Consider the following 23,841-nt stretch of genomic DNA (forward strand, 5'->3'; position numbering starts at 1 on the left):
CTGTGGCAGTCATATTTGGGAAGTTTTTATTCCTGAGGTCAATTTGACCCTAAACCTAAAAGTTATTAGTTTGTACTCCGATTAAACAGCTGGATTGATTTAAATTCTGAGAAAAGACAGTAGAGTAAAAGTAAAATGTCCTTGTCTTTTATCAGTTGCTCACATTATGCACAAAGTTTAACAAAGTGGGGGTTTTTTTCTCCTTCTTTTTTGCTTTGTTGTTTTGGGTTGCATTTTAAGTTATTTTAGTCAAAAGGTGGATGTCAAATATAGTCAAAATATTGGAGTTCTGACAAGCTTCACCTATTAAGTTCATCAGCTTTAAAAACCTGAAGAAGTTCTGCTAACTTGTTCAGGTTTACAGTGTAGCTTTGCATAATTCACAGTTCAATGTAAGCCTCATAAACCTTAAACTAGACCTTGATGTAGCCCATCAATTCATCCACTGTCTAAAAATAAACTCCTTTCAGCTTCCTCCCTTCAGGTCAGCTTTCTTCTGATTGGTTGTTGATTGGTTTGCTGAACAGGTGTGTGGCCTGTTGTGCTGACCATAAAAAAAGGAAAGAAAAGAAAAAATCATCATGTTTTGACTCACAGGGATGATTTTTTTCATAGGCTGACCTCCTTATTTGATAATTCTGCCATGTTTATTATAGGTGTCCAACAATATATGGCACACATAGCTTGCTGTGCATGTTGCTGCTCGTTTTAGTTCCACAGCGGCATATTTGAATTGTTTTAGTTGCTTAGTTGCTTTTTTTTTTTTGTCTTACCCTGAAACTACACAAAGGGTGGCATTAAAAAAAAACATCATGGCAATGTGCTCTCTATGTTTATTTCACCTGATCATTTGATCGTTCCCTTAGTTCCCAAGAAGGGGGACTGTGTAACCAATTTCCCCCCCTTTTTAGTATTTAATCCATTAAAGTCAACATGGCTTTGCAATTTTATTGCATTTTCAGTAGCAAAACACAAAGTGTGCATTAAGCTGATCACCCCCCAGTTTGCAGATTCATGAACTGTTACATAACCTCTCGGCATTAGACCAGCACACATCATAAAACCGAGGAGTGTTAGTCGTGTTTCTTCTTTCTTTGCCCCTCCCCTGCAAAACGGCAGGTGCCTCTGGTAGAGGGAGGTCGGGAGGATGGCGGTGGGGTGTCATCCAGCAATAAAAATACATTTATACGCGTTGAATCTTTCCACTTTTAGACCATTAAAGTCGCATTCATATTTCGTCAGTCCACTGGCCGTTGACGCAGCGTTATCCAGAAGGTGTGTGTCACTATGTGCACGGACTGCCTCTGCGTCGTCTACCATCTGTGCCCCTCCCTCTCCGAGTCCCAGCATCACCGACAGCCCCGCGATGCTGTCATAACCAACACGTTTATCGTTGACGACGCAGAGAGGGGCTGCCGTGTTTTCTCAATGGTAACTGTGATCGGGTTGCATTGATTCCTAAGCAGAATACGGGCCTTATGTATGTATGTGCGACCACCTTCGGAGACATAACGGGCTGCTCGTTACAGGCTGAAGCCCTTTCTTCGAAGATACGTGCGCGTCATATGTTATAGGCTATAGCCGAGGTCCATGTGAATACATGCCTTTAGATGTCGGGAGGCTTTCCGAGGGCAGTACTGAGCTATAAAAGTGCGGCAGCGATGTGCACGTCCGACGGCCACACGGAGCGAGCACAGTGAGAGACCATTTGTTCCACTGTAGTCTTTGACTTTTCAGCTGTCGGTCACAGGCAGGGTTCAGGCTCTCCGCTTCAGCTCCTCACTTGGTTCACCGCCTGGTTTTATGCGACGTCATGAGTTGATCGCGCCTGACAGATGTTGCTGTGTTGCAGATGCACAGGCATCGCTCCTCACGTTCTTCTCGCTGCTGTTTAAGCGTTGCTTAGGTTAAATAATAATAATAATAATAATAAGAAGAAGCTGATTATATTCTAAATGTTAAGCCCTCGCTTTGCTCTCGGACAGATCGCAGCGTTCATTTAGTCTTCGTGATTGCATAAAATGATACCTGGATCCGCCGCATCAATGCTACCGTCAGCAGAAGCCGCGAAACTGTACCAGACCAATTACGTCCGCAACTCCCGTGTGATCGGACTTCTGTGGGCCATCTTCACTATTCTGTTCGGTATTGTTAACGTGACCATCTTCTCGCAGCCCTATTGGATTGGAGATGGCATGGATACGCCGCAGGTCGGCTACTTCGGCCTTTTTCATTATTGTATTGGAGATGGAGTCTCCAGAGACCTGACCTGCCAGGGTAGCTTCACTGAGTTCTCCGCTATCCCCTCTGGTGCGTTCAAGGCCGCCTCCTTCTTCATTGGAATGTCTATGATGCTGGTCGTCACCTGCATCGGCTGCTTCAGTCTCTTCTTCCTCCTCAGCACATCCACCGTGTACAAGATCTGTGGCTGGATGCAAGCAGCATCAGGTAAGTGTCCTTTTGCTGGCTAGCTCACCGCCACTGCTTTATATATATATATATATATATATATATATATATATATATATATATATATATATATATATATATATATGTATGTATTTTTAAGTATGAATATTATCTAAATGTAAAATGCCTGCAAGAGCTTAGAAGCTGGCCAGCTGTTTTCTGTGTATGCTCTGTTAGGCTCAAAACACTGGGATGGATCGAATTTTGATTGATGAGTTGATGAGATAAATTAATTGGGAGCGGCCAGTGTGAAAATAAACAGTCTCCAGGATCTCCCCGGGAGCTGGCAGTCAGCCCTCCCGAGCAGACCGTGCTGTCCATGGTGCTGAAGGGCTGCTGAATGCATGACCAACATCACTGGGGTATTTACAACCCGAACAAGTTTCTTTCTGAAAGCATGGATTACAGTTTTAGTAACATATGAAACATTGTCCAGCTCATGATTAAAAATAAATAAACAAGGCTGCTTATAACTATTAAACTTATAACTTATAACTATTAAAAACTTTGATTCATTTTCTTCCTTGTATTTGTCTTACATTTGAACAATTTCAAAAACCTTGTGCCTGCATCAATGACAACCTTTGGACTTCAAGTTTAATCCAGTGTTTTGGATTTCATGGGATATATTGTAATAATATAATCACAGCAGAGTCTCTAGTGTTTTAGCATAACCAACCAAAAATGTTTATATGCGGTCTTGTCTTATTTGTAATGCAAAACCACATGGAAAGTGCACACCTATTTCCACAGTGATTAGATAGCATGATGCAGGAAGCTAGCTGGGCACACACAAATTTAGATTAAAAAGTTTCTTTTAGCTGAAGGCCACAGAACAACACAACATAAGCATTAAATCACATGCTATGTTGGTAATATAGTATATCACATGTATAGTTACAATGCAGCCCAATGTAATGTAACTTGTTATATGCAAATGATCTTTAGCCTGTCCTCACAGCCAGAAGACCTGTGTGCTCTTATATGTCAGAGCTGGTTTTCAAAATAAGTCGAGGTCAGTCTTTCAGCTGCTGGGAGTGTATTCTCACTAACGGTGGGCTGATGTCAGTGGCAGCAGAGGCCTCGATCATCTGAAGAGTTCAGACGATGCCAAACATCAGTTCTAGCTCAGCTGCACTAGTGGTCAAAGCAGTCGGCTTGCTGTTTGCAACAAACAGAAATGAGGCAAAGTGGAGGGGAGGGGGTATTTGGAAAGGCTCCAGCTCAGTGTGTTATGTTTGGGCTGAATTAACGCAATAAGCCTGTCTAATAAGAAGACCGCTGGGCTTTGTGCTTCTGCAGCTAAGAGATGAAAGAGAAAGCCAAAAGGAGAGACCCTGACCACAGCAAGTTGGCACAGCGATGCCTAATGAGCAAGTGTGACTGTTTAGCACTGTCAAACTTTATTACATTAAGAATCAGCTTAACCTTCAGCTGACTTCACTTATAGAAGACAGGTGGCCCACTGGCAGTTACAGTGCAAGTCATAGATGATGATGAATGGCAGCTCAGGAATGAGTATGTATGTACAAAATAAAATGAATACAAAAGGGTTCTTCATTGATTCCTTTTCTTTTATCTTATACTTTTCTCTTTAAAACATTTTGGTAGCTCAGTATATGACAAATCTCATACCTGTAAAGCAAAGTGAAATTAAACCTGTCAGCTGGTCAGCGGTAGCTTGTTGTCACCCATCCCTGCTGCTAGATTGGCCAAGGACACAGTCAGTATTCAGAGCACTCTCCGCTCCATGGCACCAGCCTTTCTCTCTGCTCCAGCAATCATCCTTATGGGTGTCTTATAGACATTTTTACTGGGTGACATGCAACAGTACCATGCCTCATTGAGTAAAAGGTCTATTCGGGCACACTAACTGAAAATCAAGGTCATACTTGACGCGTATACGTAATTTAAGTGATACTCTGTATGCTGATTTTGCAGCAGCTTTCATAAATCCCCTTGGGCTGAGGTCAGAGGCTGGTGGATAAAACACTTAACATAGAAAACTCACGCTGTTGCACAATGCTCCTCGCCAGCGAATCAGCGTGTGAGAACGCATCTCTAGCCATCTTTTCTGTGAAGACCAGGTAGAAATATTGAATGTTTGATGAGAAAGTGAACCAGCAGGACACATTAGAAGTCTCAAAATGCCCACCGTGCCCAAACAAAGCTGAGTGCAGCGAGTGCTCAAGCATCCAGCCGGCCTTAGATGGGCTCGTACCCAATGTTTCCTCTAAGCTGCGCGCGTGCGCAATCGCGCACTGCTGGCACGTCTCTGAGCACAGAAAATCTGCGTTGTGCACAAAAAAAAGAAATAACCTTAATTGAAATTAAAATAAATACGTTAACAATTCATTCTGTTTTGCAGTGTGAGTCAGTAAGTGACTGGTGACTGGCTGCTCCAGCCAATGACGCGATTCACATTCATATATACGCAGCTAATCAACGTGGTTGACAGGCTATGACAGCGTCCTTATGTGCTGACACTGGTGTTTTAGCTAGCAAAGCGGCGTGGCTGATGTGGAGTGAAGCCACGTTAATGACAACGTGTACAACCATTGGAGATGTGAGCAGGACAGACGGAACAATTGATGGAAAAAGTGTGGACTTTATACCAGTTTTAAAATTGTGTTGATAGGCCACGTAAAACCAGAGTTATGGTAAAAAATATATGCAATGTTTGATTTTCTTCCTGAATACTGTCGTTGTTTATATTTACTGCGGGAAGCAACGGTAAAAACGTTGGGAGTTTTATAAGGAAAGTGTTCGAAAGCACTCTCCGCCAGGAGTGATACATCTACTGTTGTTAGGCCTGCAGGTATCAGGCTTGTGATGTTCTCCTTTATCTCATAGTGGACAGAAATTATTTTTTGGAGTGGCCCAAATAATTTGTGTTGGCATCAAATTTGATGCAGAACAGCTGATTGTTCTGTAAATAGTTTGAAATGTTTATTTAAAAAAAATGCCTCGGCTGCATTTTTAGGTGAACAGCTGCAAAAAACTTTGTTGTTTGCAAAACTCAGCTACTTTTTTCAAGAAGTAACTATATAACTAATTGCCCAACATTGGTCATTATATACTGTATTTTGCAGACAGAGAGTAACAGGACTCTCTCCCAGACCACAGACTCATACTCATAATACAAATCACAGCTTTATCAAAAAAAAAAAAAAAAAGTAAGTTGTGTTTTCAAAATTGGAGTTCATGTTATTTTTACTTCCAATAGTGTTAACATACTACACAGGTCATGAACAAGATTTTTTTTTTTTTAATTTTCATTGTAAGTGGGCTAAAGCACTTAATTAAAAGTAGTCTAACATAAATGTAAATGCTGTAATTTGATTATTTTAATAAACCATGTAACTTGGATGAATGTGATGCTGGCGTGACCACAGTGCACACGTCTGCTGTTGCTCACAGTGGTCCAAGGGACCGCTCAGGGAGTTTGTGTGTTCGCTCAGACACATGAAAAATTAGAGGGAACATTGCTCGTACCCTTCTATACTCTCCTCAGCAGAGCCATTTCTGTCTGTGCCCCTGCACAAGTTCATGGCATGTAATTATAGGTGTGTACAACCTTTCTCCAAAATATATAGCAAAATATATAATGCACGCACAAACACAAATACACCGTTTTCCAGTCTCCTGCAAAATGTGCCGCTGTCTCTCACTTCCTCTTTTCTGGCCTTTAACTGCAGTTCTTCAGGGGTCTGCACACCAATTAACTACATATACAGAGAGGTCAGCGATAATTACTTCACTGTTTTATAGACTGACGTGCGTACTTTGCCTTGTCGGCTGGGCTGACAGACTTTTTCTGTAGTTCGCGCTGCAGTGTCTGTTTTTGAGAAGAAACAGTGTGAGTCATACACGTGAATGAGCAACACCTAAGCTCTGTAAAGCAGGAAATGATGTGCAGACAGAGGGTGACCTATTTGGAAATATACAAACAGGTTCGTTTTCAAAGGACTGCAATTTCATAAAGGTCAGGTTTCTACTTTTCTGACTTCTTTGTTTATTGTAATATTTCTTTCTTTGTTTTATTGATACTCAAGAATAACTCAAGAACAAGCCATCATTCCTAGTATCATATGTGCAAAATTGTGTGCTTTTTGTAGTATTTGCATAATTACCTCTGATGATTAATTGATACATAAATGACACACTTTCCCAGGAGGACTTATTGCACAATCAGGAGTTATGGGTTTTCAAGAGGTTGCTATGTTTTATATTGAGGTAGTTCTATTTTGCATAAGATGATGCTATATCACAATAATTAAAAATAATAGTAAAGGTTTGTATTCCTGCTTTCCTAATATGGCAAGTTAGTTTCCCATAAAAATACAGTTTATGCTTAATTAGATCAAATATTTAATATATACACTCGCTGGACACTGTATTAGATAGAAACCAGGTTGGGTCCAATTTTGCCTTCAGAACTGCCTTTATTATCTGTGGCATAAAGTCAACAAGGTGCTGGAAACATTCTTCAAAGATGAAGAATGAAGATGAGTTGATTTGTGTCATGGTGCCTTATCCTGCTAGAAGCAGACATTGGAATTTGGGTACACTGTGGCCATGAAGGGATGGACATGGTCAGCATCAATACTCAAGTAAGCTGTGGCATTTAAATAATGCTCAGTTTTTACCAAAGAATCTAAAGTATGCTAAAAAGAATATCCTCGGCACCATTGAACCAACACCAGTCTGAACCACTGATACAAGGCAGGATAGATCCATCTTTCATGTTGTTTATGCCAAATTCTCACACTACCATCTGAATGTTTTAGCAGAAATCGAGACTCATCAAACCAGGCAATGTATTTCCAATCTCCCAGTGTCCAATTTTGGTGAGTCAGTGTGAACTGCAGCTTCAGTTTCTAGATCTTAGCTGACAGGAATATATCACCCACTGTGCTCTTCTGCTGCCATAGCCAGTCTGCTTTGAAGTTGTTATACATTCAGAGGTTTTCTTTATTTTCTGCATGACTTGGTTGCAAAGAGCAGTTATTTGAGCTGCTGTTGCCGCCTTATTATTAACTCAAAGCAGTCTGGCCATCTTCCTGTAACTGACTTCTAGGTCACTTCACTTAGGTATTATTAGCAAAAGTGGTTTTTCAACCACACCCCAAGTTTAGTTTTCAACTCCTGATCCAGACATTCTCTTCCGCTTATCCTTGTCAGGGTCGCGGGGAGTAGGGGGATGGCCATCCCAGTTGTCTTAGGGCAAGAGGGCGGGTACACCCTGGACAGGTCGCCAGTCTGCCGCAGGGCTAACACATAGAGACAGACAATCATTCGCACCTATGGGCAATTGAGAGTTACAAATTAACCTATCGCCACTAACTGCACGTCTTTGGAATGTGGGAGGAAGCCGGAGTACACGGAGAGTTCCCACCATGCCACCGTGCTGCCTAACTAACTGGCAACTCCTGATCCATTCGTTAATAACTTTCTCACTGAAGCACACTGAGTCACAGTAGTTGAGCGTGAGTCACAGAAAGCTAGAAAAGGAACAAAGTGTCACATGTTGAATATGGGATTAGTTTCTGATCAAACCAAACTCACCGAGTTCAAACAGATCAAACAGGATCATCACATCAAAACTTCAAACCTCTATGCTTCAAGCAGTGGTGAAAAAGGACAATGAGAATATTAGGAACAAGCGGAGGTGATGAGAAAAAGAAAAAATAATAAAGACCAAATAGTAAAAGGTTTGGAGGTAAACAAAAAATCCAGGTCAGAGACAGAAGGCAGACAGAAAACAAATCAGACGACAGAGCTCAGTGAAGACGAGCTGGTCTTTCTGGTCACCTCAGTCTCTCTCCACATATTTCTCTTTGTATCATTATCTCTGTTCGTTGTTGTTGGCTTTTACTCCCATAGTCCATTTGCTCTATTGAGAGGCTTGTTGTGAAAGGAGCTTTAAATCCTGGTTGAATGTAGAGGTGGAAAGTGGTTGGAGCTCAGCATGAGAGCAGCATTCATTGAGCTGCACTTGTCACTGCCACTGGACCAGAAATGCTCCAGCTCTCTAGAGTAAACGCTGCAAATGAGAACTTTTGTCCAGATACCAATCAGACTTTCAAAAGCAATCTAAGGAAAAGGCTGATTTTGATGCTTTTCCTAGACATTTCAGATGTGTTCCACTTCTCTACATGTTAATGCATGTCCATCCCTCCTCGGGGACTGATACACTTTTTTAGCATTGTGCTAAAAAAGTCCAACTCCTTCAAGCTGCTGTTATGAATCCCTATGCTATAGCCGCATACAGCATATAAAGACCTCCATTTATATTCAAATATTAGAAGTTTTAAATTTAATTTCAAAACGTGATAATACATTTTCTTCAAAATTATACATTCAGTTTCAGCACTTTCAAAGTTTTTGATCACTGCTTGCTGCAGGTTGAATTGGGTTTATGGCACATTACAGCTGTCTCCCGGCAATTGTTGTTAGTCCATTTTTGACATCTCTTTTTTTCTATCAGTATTTTATGTCATCCACACAACTCCATTTGTGTAACTATGATTGAAGCTGTGACAGAAAGTTATCCTTCTTTAGACCTTTTTGAGATTTTGCTGCAGTCTGTTAAACACGTGACAGAGACAGCCCTGTGCCCAGTCACTTGCACTGCTGCAACTCTGTACTAAACAGAGGAATGTGTCTCAACAGTACATTAAAATAGATACCAACTGTGGCAGATTTGAGAAACAACTTGAAACAACACAGGACAGTACTCTCTGCTGTTACTGCAGTAACACACAGTAGTGCCTTTCACTATAACATCGGTGAGAAAGGAAAAATGCATACCTCTTTATGCCAGGGGACCGGGAATGAAATGACAAATGAAAGGAGGAGATCTGAGAGATTTCAAAACAGATATATGACTCTTTTTCAGGCTAAAAATGGCTTGAAAATTGGCTTAAATCTACCATGGCCGTGTGGGAACATTGGCAGTAGCGGTGAGGTCGTAAAGTGAAACAAACTGGCTCAGGAGTTACAGAACTGATTTATCCTCTTGCTGTTTCTTCTCAACCGTTTTGCAGCAAAATAAACTGGATGCACAACACTGCTTTATGCACTAATCCACACCTTTGCAGCACCCGGCTTAACAGTCGAAGGTGAAACAGTCTGTATTTAGCTCTGTATCTATGCTGTTATTTGGCACACTTGTTCTCCTTGCACGTCAAAAAATCAAGGAACGATCTGCTTGCTTTCTTACCCATTTTTCTCACGTCCACCCAGGTACTTTGCTTTCAAATCACCTCTCTGTTAACACTGTTCCATCTCCCAGTTTTTTGTAATTAAAAAACACACGGTCACTTGAACCATCTAATTATAGTCAGAGGGAGGCAACTAAACTATCATGTATGCAGCTCACACTCCTGCTGATTGTGGACAGACGAAGAAGATGGATGAAGGATATTATCCTGCGTGGTGGTGCAGTGGTCAGCACTGCTCCCTCACAGAAACAAGTGTTCTAGGTTTGACCTTCCAGTGTGGACACTGCATGTTATCCCTGTGCCCACGTGGTCTCTGTCTGGGTGCCCTGATATCCTCTCACAGTCCAGAGACATGTTTGGTTAACTGTTGGCAGTGAATGAGCGATGAACACAGTGCTTTGAGTGGTCAGTTAGACTATAAAAGCCCCATATAAATGCCAGTCCGTATCTACACACCACCATGCACATTGCACATTGAAGCATGGTAATTTGCATGCATGCAATGCACACGCTCCTCTTTGCAGTGATTACAGCACATACGAAAGCGAGGTCTATGCTGTTTTTGTAATGCATACTTGCTGATTTAATTCTACTATGTGGTTACAGAACAGCTGGTTTAATTTAAAAACCGCAAGACTGCCTATCTGGAGATAAAAACCAACAGATCAATGCTGATTAATTAGCCCACACTTTGTGAGTCTGAATGTAGCAGCATGGAATACAAAACTCAAAATGCCAGCCAAGTCATCATCATGACTCCCCTGTGTTCAGTGTCCCTGTAGCGCTGCAGGGTGTGGAGTATAGATTTGCCGGAGTTAATCTCTGTGATCTCAGAAGTGGCCTAGCTCAGGCCAGAGCTCCGGCAGGGGAGGCTGCTGATTTATTCCACAGGGGGAGGGATGAGGTGGGATGGCAAGGGCACAGTGACCTAGAGTGTTAAAAAAAACTTTGCATGCTGTAGTGAGGAATATGTGATGCACATGTAACTTCTGAGTGCATTTGTCTAACAGCTAAAAATACTATTTGCTTTGGAGGTGCAGACGTAGCATATATGTGTATATATATATGATAATATTAACACTGACCATGCATAATCAGCATATTTTAATCAACAGGTTTTTCTCTCTACAGCAGGCCTGACTAGCCTATTTTCATTTTCAGTTCATCAGTGTTCATTAATGCTTTTTAGCTTTGGTTTATTTACACCAAATGTGTACTTTGGCACATCAAACACTGAGTAACAGCATTAGTAAGGTATGCCACTCCCAAGTCACCACTTTTCAGTGAGCTTTGACCAATCCCATCCATCCATTTTCTTTCACTTATCCAGCTGAAACGTATCCCAGGTATCATAGAGCAAGACAGACACAAAGATACAGAGAGCCTTTCACACTCACAGCTATGGTAACTTTAGAATCACCAATTAACCTAATCCCACTAACTGCATATGTTTGGACTGAGAGTACTTGGAGAGAAACACAGAAAAGCTCCAGCCAGATGATGGATTCCAACCCAGGACCTTCTTGCTGTGAGGCGACAGGGCTAACCACTGCACCACAATGACCAAACAATGATCTTTTCTTGAAAATAGCCAAGTGGGTTTAATTGCTTACACTGTTAAAAAAAAAATCCTAAAAAAAACAGTAATATTCCGGCAGCTGGGGCGCCAAAATAATACCATCAAATAACAGAAAATAACTTTCTCATAAAAATACGGTTATTTTCAGTAATGACAATACAGTTTGTTGCCCTAATTTTACATGGGATTTTGCCTTTTTCAAGTGCTTTTAAACATTAAATTAGGAACATTTTAATGTGATTAAACAATGAAATTACCTATAAACAAGGTCAATGAATGTGGCAACATGAATAATAATACTTAAATGTACAGAAATATACAGTTAACAGTTGGTTTAAATAATAATGGATTGCATGCCCTGGGACAGACTGACAGAGGCGAGGCTGCCATATCGCACCATCTGGCCATCACCAGTAGGCGGTAGGTGAAGTGTCTTGACCAAGGACACAACGACCGAGAGTGTCCGAGCCGGGGCTCGAACCGGCAACCTTCTGATTACAAGGCGAACTGCCAACTCTTGAGCGACGATCGCCCTAAATAGCAATAATAGTAATAATTATTTGATGTTAAAAAAGTTTATAAGAATCATTTCATATATTTTTCCATAGCATTACATTTGGATTTAACAGTTCAATCTTTCAAATAACGGACACATATTTGTGAAATCATGATACATTTGTGAATGTATTTTAACAATCTAAATATGCATATGTACAGACAAATACATTTAAAAAACAAGGAAATTATGTTTTATTACATTACAGTGATTTTATGTTAATTTACATTTGAAATGTAAAATCACAGTCTATTTATGTAAATTTAATGATATTCTAGAAGAACAGAACAAAACTGTAAAATACACAGTAAAATACTTTTATATTAGGACTTTTTCTTACAGTGTAGACCGACTCAAGTAAAACCTGACCGGTAACTTTGGTGTCTAATCCTAATCAGTGAGTGAAAGTGAAAACCTAAACAACTCAGCAAGAGGAAAACAGCTAAGCATACCCAAAACAAAAAGGTTCCAGCTGGACTCAAACCCCTGTCTCCTGGCTGGATGATGCTCTGTCCTGGACTCTCATTCTGTCTTGGGTGAATGCTCCCATTGTTAAATGTTCACTGAGAGAGCACAGTCCTGCCTAAGCCGTTGCTGTTTTGCCTCCATCGTCCCCGAACGGGTGACCCAGTGAGTATTTGTCACAGAGAACTCAAAGGTCTCTTTTGATCCCCATTGCCCTTGCCAATCTTTATCCTCTGTGGAGGTACAAGCTGCATCTGGACCTGTTACATAAGCCCATCACCCCAGCCTGACTCCCTCCTGCTCTGCTCACTGCAGTTTACTCCGCGCTCCTCCCATGATTCCTCTCCTCCGCTGCCTGCATTCTCTACCTCTGTATCCTCACCTAAATTGCCATATCTCTTAAGTGCAGTCAACTGATAATTTCCAAGAAAAGGCTTTTCTACTGTATGTCTAGCTTGCTACAGGGCATTTACATGCTGATCTTCTTTTTAACTTCAATCGATGTGTAATAATGAGGCTCTGACCAGATGGTATAAGAATCAGGGGACATACACTCTGTCGGGGAGGAGGGATTTAAACAATATCCTAGATAGCTAGACTAACAGTTACTAAGAACTGAACCCCTTAACCCCTCATCTATTGTTTAGTATATCTACTTTATTTAATAAAAATTGCATCACTGATGTTATTGAGCCTGAACTGCAGTGCTTTCAGATTTGATGCAACAGAAAATTAAGCGCACCGTACATCTATTTTAGTCATAGTAATAGTGGGTAGCCTCTTATGGGAATGTTCAACCTTTGAAAATGATGCATTGATATAACAAATATGACCTTGACCTTGACCCAAAACAAGGACTCTAGGGAGGAATACACACACACACACATGCGCACAATAGAGTTATTATTCAGTGCAATCCAGCTGCCTGTTGTAAGTGATTGACTAAATGATTTTTTTGCGTATTAGCATGTGGGTGGTGGAAGTGACACTGCATCTTTTTTGTCCTCTCTGCTTACACAGAAATGCTTTTTTCCCCCATCTCTATTTTTTTGGATTCAGGTTTATTCTGAAGCTGTAGCCAAAATGATATTGGGAATGATTTCCTTCTTGTAGAGTTGTATTCCCTGTAGCAGAAGTCAGAGTGCTTGCTGTAGCATATCCTGTATGCTGTAAATGCAATTTGCTCTTGAAGGAAGGTTATTTGCTACATTACAAGATGGTTAAAAAGTATTTGCAAGACTTGCCCTGACACAGAACGGAGATAACGCGATGAAATAAGCCATCGCCCGCTCCTTCTAATCCTTTCAAATGAATTGATAGGTAAGCTGTGGGTATTATGTGCTCGATGTGCAGAAAATTGCTGAAGATGTTGACAGAGGGGAATACTCAGAGTGCCTGGAAGCTCCTTGCTCCCCTCCAGCAACCATCAAGTTTTGCCAGCAACTGAAGCAGAAATAGATTTGGACTGTAGACAGCTCATCTCGATGAGCATGTTCCTCATCTTCCAGGGGAGCTTGTCAGAGTAAGTTTTTAAAGTTTATCTCGCTCCACTTTCCACTGTATCCCAGACACTTTGGAAATATGTTTTTAAAGAACTTTCTTATATTTGTGCCCAGCTGGGGTGTCTTAAAGTATATCAAGATCCTGATATAAGATGATCAGTTCTCCTACAGCCACATATAAACGCTGCAACAGTAACACTTTCTTTCTAAATATTATTAATAGCTCTCTCATTGTATGTATAATTCCTCCTCATAAACCTGCATCATGAAGCAAGCTTATACTATGTGGAGACACACTTTCACACTCCAGTTAGCCACACTATATGGATCATACATCCTTAATTACCCCATTTATCTAATAGCAATTATGGCATATCATTGTCATGGTTTTAGGCCATCTTTCTTGGGTACTCATTCACTCATCTATAGAGCCAGAGAAAAGTCTTAATTGTCAAGTGTGAAAAGGGGATTCATCATGCCCACATTAGAGGCTGAATTTGCCATGGGAAAGATTGTATTAATCAGTCTCATTTTACACCCTCGTCATTTGAAAATTAAGCTTACAGAATTGGACTGAGTAAATTAAGTATTAAATTATGACAGTGCAGATCATCGTCACATGGATATCAAGGCCTACATATGTTTCTTTCTGATCATTCAATGGTACCGTGAGGCATCTGTTATCTATTTTTACTTGCTCTTGCATTCAGATGTAGAAGTTCTGACACTGATAATCTGTTGAGATAAATGAGATGTAGACTACAAATGAAAATACAGCGCAGTGAAGAAGTATTTACCCCCTTTCTGATTTCCTTTTTTTCCCCCCTTTTTGCATGTTTTTTATTCTTACTGCACTGATATCCAATTGTTGTTGTCATCATAATGATGTTGATCCAGGAAAAAATTGCCACTGACCAATAACGTTGTCTGAGCATGTGGTTAGCATTAGCCCAGAGTCTGGCTAATTCTATTAAAAACAATCACGAGAAAGCCAAGATGAGTAACGGAAATTTGACTAAAACCAAAGCTAACTTGATAATATATTTATTATATTGTATAAATTAATAAAGAAAACACTTGAAATAGTTGCCATTTATTCTATAAGAGAGTTTTATATAAACAAAGGATTTTTTTCCCTACAAGGCAGGAACAACACCACCACAAGGATATCAGATACACCAACACACATATGTTTCAGATGACCAAATTTTAGTATTAGATAAATATAACCTGATTAAATACAAAATGTAGTTTTTAAATGATAATTTTATTTAAGGGACAAACATCTTCCAAATCTTCCTGGCACTGTGGTGAAAAGCAATTTCCACCCATGTCAAACCATGAATTAACTGTGATTAACCAAATTTTGGGGGAAAGCTGAGTTCAATTTTAATAGCCAAGCCCAGGCCTGATTATTGCCAGAACCGTTGAATCAAGAAGTCAGTTAAATAAAAACTGTGTGAAAGTGAAGTAGGTTAAAAGATCAGCAACACACGACACCAAGATCAAGAGAAGCTTAAAAGCAGATTAGAAACAAGGTCATTGACATCTATCAGTCTGGAAAGGATTACAAAGATATTTCTAAGGATTTAGGACTTATCAAACCCCAGTGAGAGCCATTACACTGAAACAGAGAAAACTTGGAACAGGAGTTGCCAGCATACCAAAATTGCTCCAAGAACAAAACAATCCAGGAGGTCACAGAACAGCCCAGAACAGTGAACCAGAAAAGACCTTAACTTTTCGGAAAATATTCCGTGGACTGATAAGACAAAAGTTGAACTTTTTGGAAGGTTTCTGTCCCGTTACATTTGCCTTAAAACTAAAACACCATTTCATAAACAGACCATATCAACAGTCAGACATGGTAGTGGTAGTGTGATGATCTGGGGCTGTTTTGCTGCTACAAGCCCCGGACGATTTGCTGTAATTAAACCATGAATTCCGTTCTCTACCAGAAAATCCTGAAGGTGAATATCAAGCCACTAATTCACACCCTGGAGTTCAAGAACTGAAGTTAAAACAAAACAAAATGAAGGTTTTGGAGTGGCCTAGTCAAAGTCTGGACCTAAATCAGATTGACTTGTTTTTGCATGACCTTAAACAGACCGTTCATACTCAAAAACCCTCCAATGTGGCTGAATTAAAACAATTCTTCAAAGAAGAATGCGAGCCAAAATTCATTCATTGCCAGTTTTCACAAATGCTTGATTGCTGTTCTTGCAATCAGCGTCACAGTCAGCTGTTACGTTTAAGGGACAATTACTTTTTCACACGGGGCAACTCGGTAGGTTTGGAGAACTGTTTTCCTCTAATAAATGAAATCATTCAAAACCCACATTTTTGCTTTAGTCGGATTATCTTTGTCTAATGTTAAAATTTGTTTGATGACAAATATGATAAAATAAATGATGAAAAAAGAACCAGAAAGAGGGCAAATACTTTATCATGGCACCGTATATACATTTTGTTTTTGAAACAAATAGAACCAAACTTTGTGCTCCATCAGCTTTAGCCTGGGGCTGCTACACACAGTGTGGTGTTCAGTTTGGACTGCTTGTCTCCAGCCTCAGCCTTGGTCTCATATGAGTCATCACATACCAACCCCAATTTTCTCAGCAATCGCTGTCTTCAGCTTAACGCTGACAACAGCAGTGTAGATGAGAAGCAACACAGACAAATTATGTCCTAAGGAATAGTGGCTCTCAACCAATGAAGGACAATTACAAGATATAAAATTGTTCAGCTTGGATTTAAGTCATTATGTTGCTTCCACTTTGAACATAGTCGATTTCTATATGAAAGAGCATAAAAGAGTGTAGAATAAACGCCTTGAGCAGAACTAGATTTTCTCAACAATTAGGTCACCATTTCACTAATGTAAGTTCTGGACCGACACTCATCATCGGGGTTTGATCGTTGTGAAAAAGACATTAAGTGTTACTATGTTAAACAAAAAGAAGCGTGCACGTGTTCGATTATGTGCGAGCGTCAGATCCATATGCAGCGTCAGATAGCACAGTTTACGATGCGTGCATGCATAATTAAGTTTGTCGCAGCTGTTTAAATGAGGAGAGGAGAAAACACATTCCACAGAGGACTGTGGGAGCTGAAAATTGTCAATCCCTTTTCATGGCTTAGATATGTCGCAGGCGTTTGAGTGATGGAGGGAGTCGGGGATACACACAACTGTTTAGTTCCAGGTCAATCAATGACATGCCGTAACAGTGAAATGATGCAGTCAGACATGCAGCCGCATTGACAGCGTTACAGCAAAACAGATTATAGGTTTGTTTTTCTTTGTTCTCGAACCAGATGCACAAATCCAATGAAGCTGCTGCATTGGTGGTCACACCTCTGCTCAGACCTCTGCTCACCTTCACTCTTAAATGACATGCGGAGATTATAAAAAGGGAAAAGTATAAATAAAAGGTCTTTCCGTATCGATGGGATTTACTTGTCTCTTTGGGAAAAATGAGCCAATGTGCTTCTGACAAATCTGCTGCCATCACACGGCTCTGTACCATCTGTCGGTCTGCTCTCAAACTCTACTGTAGTGCTGTTTGCACCTAATCTGCCCTACCTACGGTCTCTTACGTAAGTTGCTGTTAGCCAACAAGCATTTCACAGTCCAGTTTTACACTTGCCTGATCCCAATTTTCCCCAAAAGGAGAAGACAAACAGATGAAGGTGTGTGTTTGTGTGGAAACTGCAAAAAAAAAAAAAAAACCCCTCCAAACAAAAACAAGTAAATGCTGAGCTCTGCTTGTCGAGGGAGTCCAGCATATGGTAGCCAGCGCTCATGACGTTGGAGTGGTGCTGGGTACTTGCTGGCGGCTGCACACAGGAGTGGAACATGGCAAGGGTTCAGTCTCTCGCCACGTCCCCTCCTCCATCCTCTTCCTATATATCTCTGCGTGCCTCTGCCTCGCCCTGCCTCATAATCCGTCTCTCCCTTTCTCTGCGCCTGTCTGCCGCTCCATCTCGTCCCTGGAACGAGATGGAGACAAGGAAAAAAAGCCAAAAGGGAGGATAATGCCCGTCAGTTAATGTCTCGTCTCCGCTCCGACTGACAGCTGCATTCTGTCAGGTGTGCTGCTATTTCTGTGGCGAGGAGCCGGAGCACACCATTTATTACTGCAGCATGAAGTTCTGCTTCAGTGCAGTGCAAGCGGGTGCAGCCAGCAGATTCACAGAGATAATGAGATGGTTTTTGTCTCTCTTTTTTTTTACTTTATGAGAGCCTATTTATCATTCATGGGCAGTTTATGAGCATTCAGCAAATTTATTTTTAACCCACTTTAATAAATCCGCAAGCCAACTCTGTTTTTAATGAATTTATTAACCGTTTATGAACTTCGAGTGCATGGCTACAAATTGCAGACACAGTTTTTAAGGTGATGTGTTTTTACTGGTTTGTCCCATTAACAGTCCACAAACCAAACACTCAGCACCCAATTAGCATCACATAAAACAGATCAGATAAAACAATGAAAACAAACAATCAATCAGCTTTTTTTTTTTTTTTTTGTTAGATATCTTTGTCTTTGCACTATCTGGTCCTCTCTTTCTCGGTTTACCTAATGAACACCCATTGTAATAACTGAGTTTCAAATTAACCTTTAACCAGGTAACCAGTCTACATAAGCAGCCATTTACTGCATGGTACTGCAAGAAAGTATATAAATCTGTTTACTCTGTGATTTTCATTTATTTCATGTGGTTTATATACAGCTTTTGTTTTCTTTTTGAGAGTTGGGGGCGTAACTTGCATATGGAAAATGTATATGGGAAAAAAAATCCTGGTGATGTCCCTTTGGGGAAAGCCAAAACCTTCCATTGCTCCAACATTTTTTGTCTGTCCATTCATTCTCTTTCGCTAGTTCAGGGTCACAGGAGGGTTGAACCCCATCCCAACTGGCATAGGGCGAGTGGCAGGGTACCGTATTCAAATTTGCAATCGCCAGTTAACCTGATCTTATGTGAAATGGTGGATTCGAACCGAGGACCATCTTGCTGTAAGACACAAGTGCTAACCAACAGTTTTTCTAAGCACGGGGGTAAAAAAGAAAAACCAATGAGCTACTCAGTACTGATTATTTTAAGCAACTAGAATTGATATCACTTAATGTACTGACATGTTGTCATGTTTGGCAAGTTGTTTGGTGGAATTTGGCCTGTCGGTGTAGATAAAAAGTTTAACCATGTCATAATTTCCATTTTTTCTCTTTTCTAAAATTCCTGTGTTAATGAATCCACTGTCACTCTACAGCATGCCCATAATTACAGCTAAAGCACCATTACATGTATTATTTACATATTACTTCTGATTAATAATTGATCCACTAACAGAATTCCCACATGTCTTGTAGAGCATTCGTAAATCATATAATCTTTTTTTTATTATTATTAAAGGCCTCTTAACTGAAAGAAGTCAACACTCTTGCTTATTTTGGTGTTATTATGATATGGGTGTAGACTGCTTGATGGTAACCTTTATGGGAATCCAAATTCACAGAAAATGTCTCATTATGTAAGCAGTGCTGTGCTGGATGGGGCTTCTCTGTAGTGTTGTGTGATTATGGATTAGTTCATAGCAGGCATTCTGTTACAGTGCATGAAGGGAACATGTGCTCCTCCTCTAACCACAAGCTGTTTCTGGAAACAAGAGTGACATATGTGGCACCCTCTGTTGGTATAATCCTGTCCAGTGCATCCCTCTGAGATGATTATCAGCAGAGGCAGACTTTGTAGTAAATAGAGTTCAGTAGTGACTGAGACACATATTTTACTGTGAGTGTTATCTTTTGTCCTTCTTCCCATCACACGTTCAGTATTTGTCTCCTGTTCCATCTTACTGGCGACAAAACTATAAAGAGCAGGGGTGCCCAATCCCAGTCCTCGAGAGCTACCGTCCTGCAGCTTTTAGATGGATCCTTGTTCCGACACACCTGAATCAAATGAATGGCTTGTTATCAGGCATTTGCCAAACTTGATGGCATGCTGAAGAGGCAATCAAACCATTTGATTCAGCTGTGTTGGAGTAGGGATGCATCTAAAAGCTGCAGGACAGTAGCTCTCGAGGACTGGGATTGGGCACCCCTGATAAAGAGGGATCCTCCTGTGGTTCAATCTAATATTCATGATCCTGCTGAACTGAGCCAAAGCGACACAGGAGACAGCCAGAAAGATCGAGAAAAGTGTTTGCTACCTTTGTAGCAAATACATCAAAAAGGAGACAAAGAATAGTAATGTGTATTGACTGGGTGAATATCGAAAATGGCCTTCTCTGGTACTCCCTCTGTTCGATGAATGGCGTACACAACACACCCCCTACCCCCCAACATGCAAAGTATCGATGCTGCTAGGAGAAGCACAGTTGGTAAGAGTTCACCGATTTTCTTTCTAAAAAACTATAGCTGACTGCGTACACAAACAAAAATCTACTTTTCTTCAATTTAAAATGATATGTTCATAGTAAAATAAATGATTAACCATTTCCCTCAAAAGTACACTAGTTTACATGATCTGTTTTCACTTAAATACAATTGAAAATAAAGTGCTCGGCTGTCAGAAGGTGGTAAAAATAATTGATGGAAAATAAGGTGCTGTACACCCGTTGTAGCTAGCATAGTTTTACCTTACCAAACAAAAGCAGGTGCAACAGGTTTATGCAACAAAACAGATGTGACCTGCTTGCATTATTCTCCAGTATGTTTATAACTTGATCAGATAACAGACACCCACCTTTATTTTCTGCTTTATGCCTCTCCATAGTTTTCATTATAACTTTTTTGATCCTTTGCTCATAACAAGGCTGCTAGCTTCTGACTGACTCTGAATTATTTAGCTTTAGCCACTTTCCCTTAGTTAGCTTCTTTAAAATGCTAAATTTGGCTGGTTAAGGGTGCTTTCATTAGGTGTTTGATTAGGTTTAGTGCACTTTGGTGAATTGGTGTGTCTTCGCTTACAGTGAAAACCTTCCATGCTAACGACATGTTAGTGTGTGGATGTGCGAGTGACTGTTAGCTGCTATGCCATGCAACAGTTAAACAACAAACCAATCAAAGTGTGAACATTTAAGAGTTAAAGCAAACTGTCATATACCCTAGATTTGGTTATTTTTTTGTGTTTTCTTTTTGAAGGGGAAAATATTAAGATAAGAATTTTCCAAAATGGCCACAGGAATTAATCAACTAAGAAGATGTGAGTCTAAGAGTCTTAAATTCAAACCAATGAAACTCAGAGGCAGCTGTAGTTCTTTTCTTTTACGCCATCAGCATCAAACTACCTCTCGGAGATATTTGCTGCTGAACACAATTCTTCGTGTTGTGAATCAAACAAATTGTAATGCTAACAACGTCCCCCCAAAAAATCAAGACATGACTTGCCCCTGATTTACCTGTAGTGTAAAAAAGAAAAATTCACCCTGGTATTTTGTAATACCATACTAAACCTAACAGTGGCACACAGATATTGCAGGTAAGTGTTTGAAATTTTAAAGTTCATGGGTAATAAACTAGAAAAACGCTCAAAACCCCCAAACCTAATACACAAACAAACAGCATTCAGGGGCAAAACATTGAAAGCAACTAGGTGTTCAGGGAATAAAGAAGTGGGGAGTCTGTTTTATTATTAATGTGCAATGCGCTGTGGATAATTGTGCAGTCAGCTTTTTTTTTCCAGGTCTACTGCTGCTCTGCTGCAGCACCACCTCAGAGGAGGACCTCATTCAAAGTGAAGATGAGAGAAATTTTACCCTTTGGGCAATAACTGAGAAAGAATTAGACTGGCTCCTCATTTTCTTGTGCTTTTCTGATGCAGCATTACCTTAGAGAAGAATCTGTTAGGTTAAATTAAGTTAAACACTTTGGGCCAAAACAGAGAATTATGAGCAATAAATCTAATATTATCACCAATGTAAAAGGTTGAGGAGGCTGGGAAATCCATAATGTTTTGAGTCGTCAAAACACTTTAAATCTGTCACTGCTATTAACCACCATTATTCCCACCCTTATATTCTCCTCCTTTATGCTCATATGTATTCTTGGCTTGTCCTTACTTTTCTTCGTTTGATTCACGTTGCCCATCTCTGCCTCCGACTAGGTGTCTGTCTGGTGCTGGGTTGTATGATCTATCCTGATGGATGGGACAGTGACGAGGTCCGGCGGATGTGCGGAGAGCAGACTGACAAGTACAGCCTGGGCGCGTGCTCCGTTCGCTGGGCTTATATCTTGGCTATCATGGGCATCCTGGACGCCCTCATCCTCTCCTTCTTGGCTTTCGTCCTGGGGAACCGGCAGGACGGCCTCATGACAGAGGAGCTGCTGGCTGAAAGCAAGGGTGAGAATAAGACATGACTGACTTCCTTTGAAAACTTAAAGCAACATCTTACTCATAAAAGCTGATGTGAAAAAAGTTATTAAACACATCATAGTTGGAGAAGTTTCCTCATCCATGACGCACCAAATAGCTGAAGCTCATTTTTCCTTTTTGAAAAATGTATTTAAACTTACAGTAAATATTTCTAGAACTAGGCACTGATCCCACTAAATTTCCAAATATTTAAATTTAAAATTGGGTTTTAACATTTTTATCATTAATTGAGAAGTAATCAGTTTTTTTTCTTGTTGTTGTTTTTTTGGCAGAGCGGTGCCATATAAATTGCTCTGAAAGTGCATCTTAATGCAGTTTGTGTTGGTGGGGACTGCCAAATGCACACACACACAGAGCAAGAACGTTTTAAAGCTTACTTCAAGAGTCGGCTCGCGATTCATCACAGCCCAAGTGACTTTCACCAGACTGAAAATAGAAAATGCACATTCATTAATAAGGTGACAAAATATAAACAAGGCTTGAAAAGAGATGAGATGAACTAAATCCATGAAAGGATTACAGTCAGTGCACTCTTGCGTTCACGCCCAGTGAAAGTTTTGAAGTAATGAGCTTTTGATGCAGCCTTTTTAAAAGCAAAGCTAAATTTAGAAAGCTTCAGATGCACACTTTGAATATAACGAAGGGACTGGCATAAGCCTTCTTTCGGATAATTACAACCATTAATGAGCACCCGTTTTAACCCCTTAATAAGCTTTTTCCCCACCACATCCCTGTGAGTTAGGTAGTTAAAAAAATGATTCCTGTTCTCTTTTGATTACAGTTATGAACACTGTCTCTTCTGCAAGAGAATGCCATTGTAATCTCTTTTGCTAGTTTGTTTTGCACCTATTTGTCAAGATAAATTACTTATTTTAAACTGATCTCTATTATTGTTTTGGGGATATTATAACAGGAGCTTTGAGCTTCTGAACATGTGTAAGGATACAGTCAGATATATTTCCAAATTAGTCAAACTTGCAAGTCACATTTCTGCTGCGTCTCCAACAGTTTTGTGACTGTGTGAGTATCTGGCAAACTTCTTATCAAAATATAACCTCACTTTCTTACGAAACATGTACAAAAGGCCTGTCTTGTACTGGTAAGCATGCATGCATACTGTATGTAATTCTGCATCACTATCACAGCTCGACACAGTGAGGTACTGTGGAAAGGCCTGGGTAAAGGAATGTCTCCCAGTGGGAAATGCGATTAGCATGTCCCTGCCCTGTAGTCTGTAATGGAACCAGACAGGCATGGGCAAACTGTTAAAGAGAGGTGAGGAGGAAGGATGGACATGAACTAGTAAAAGAAAAGACTTGTTAATCAGCAGAAGGGATTTGGAAAAACTGGCGTGTGTAACATCATCGGGTGCTATGTTTGATGGCCTGTGAATGCAGCTGGTAATAATAAAAACAGCAATCATAATAAATAATTCAGATCTGCAATTTATTTTATCTTGTCCTAAATGCTGGTGACCTTCAAGTTACAGTTAAAGGTGAAAATAAATTATAAAAGATTTATAGACAAAATCATAGAAATGAAAACTTGGCATTATCCATAGCTTTACCACACCAATAATACTCTGATGATGATAATGCACCACTTACTCCTCTCTTACTTCAGGGCTTGGGAGAATCTTTTCATTATAGCTCAAAAGTCTTTAACCAG

General features: G+C 40.3%; 1 protein-coding gene across 1 annotated transcript in view; it reads left to right on the plus strand.

Moving 5' to 3' along the window:
- The first annotated feature begins 1,073 nt into the window (after positions 1-1,073).
- The window catches only part of LOC134631260 (LHFPL tetraspan subfamily member 3 protein-like), a 29,534-nt gene continuing 6,766 nt past the window's right edge, over positions 1,074-23,841 (plus strand). Inside the window, exons 1-2 of the mRNA XM_063479422.1 lie at positions 1,074-2,448; positions 21,904-22,140. Coding sequence (XP_063335492.1) covers positions 2,022-2,448; positions 21,904-22,140 — 664 coding nt within the window. The 5' untranslated portion in view covers positions 1,074-2,021. The remainder of the gene's footprint in view (positions 2,449-21,903; positions 22,141-23,841) is intronic.

The sequence above is a fragment of the Pelmatolapia mariae genome, linkage group LG7, assembly GCF_036321145.2.
Source record: "Pelmatolapia mariae isolate MD_Pm_ZW linkage group LG7, Pm_UMD_F_2, whole genome shotgun sequence".
In the NCBI taxonomy this organism is placed as follows: domain Eukaryota; kingdom Metazoa; phylum Chordata; class Actinopteri; order Cichliformes; family Cichlidae; genus Pelmatolapia; species Pelmatolapia mariae.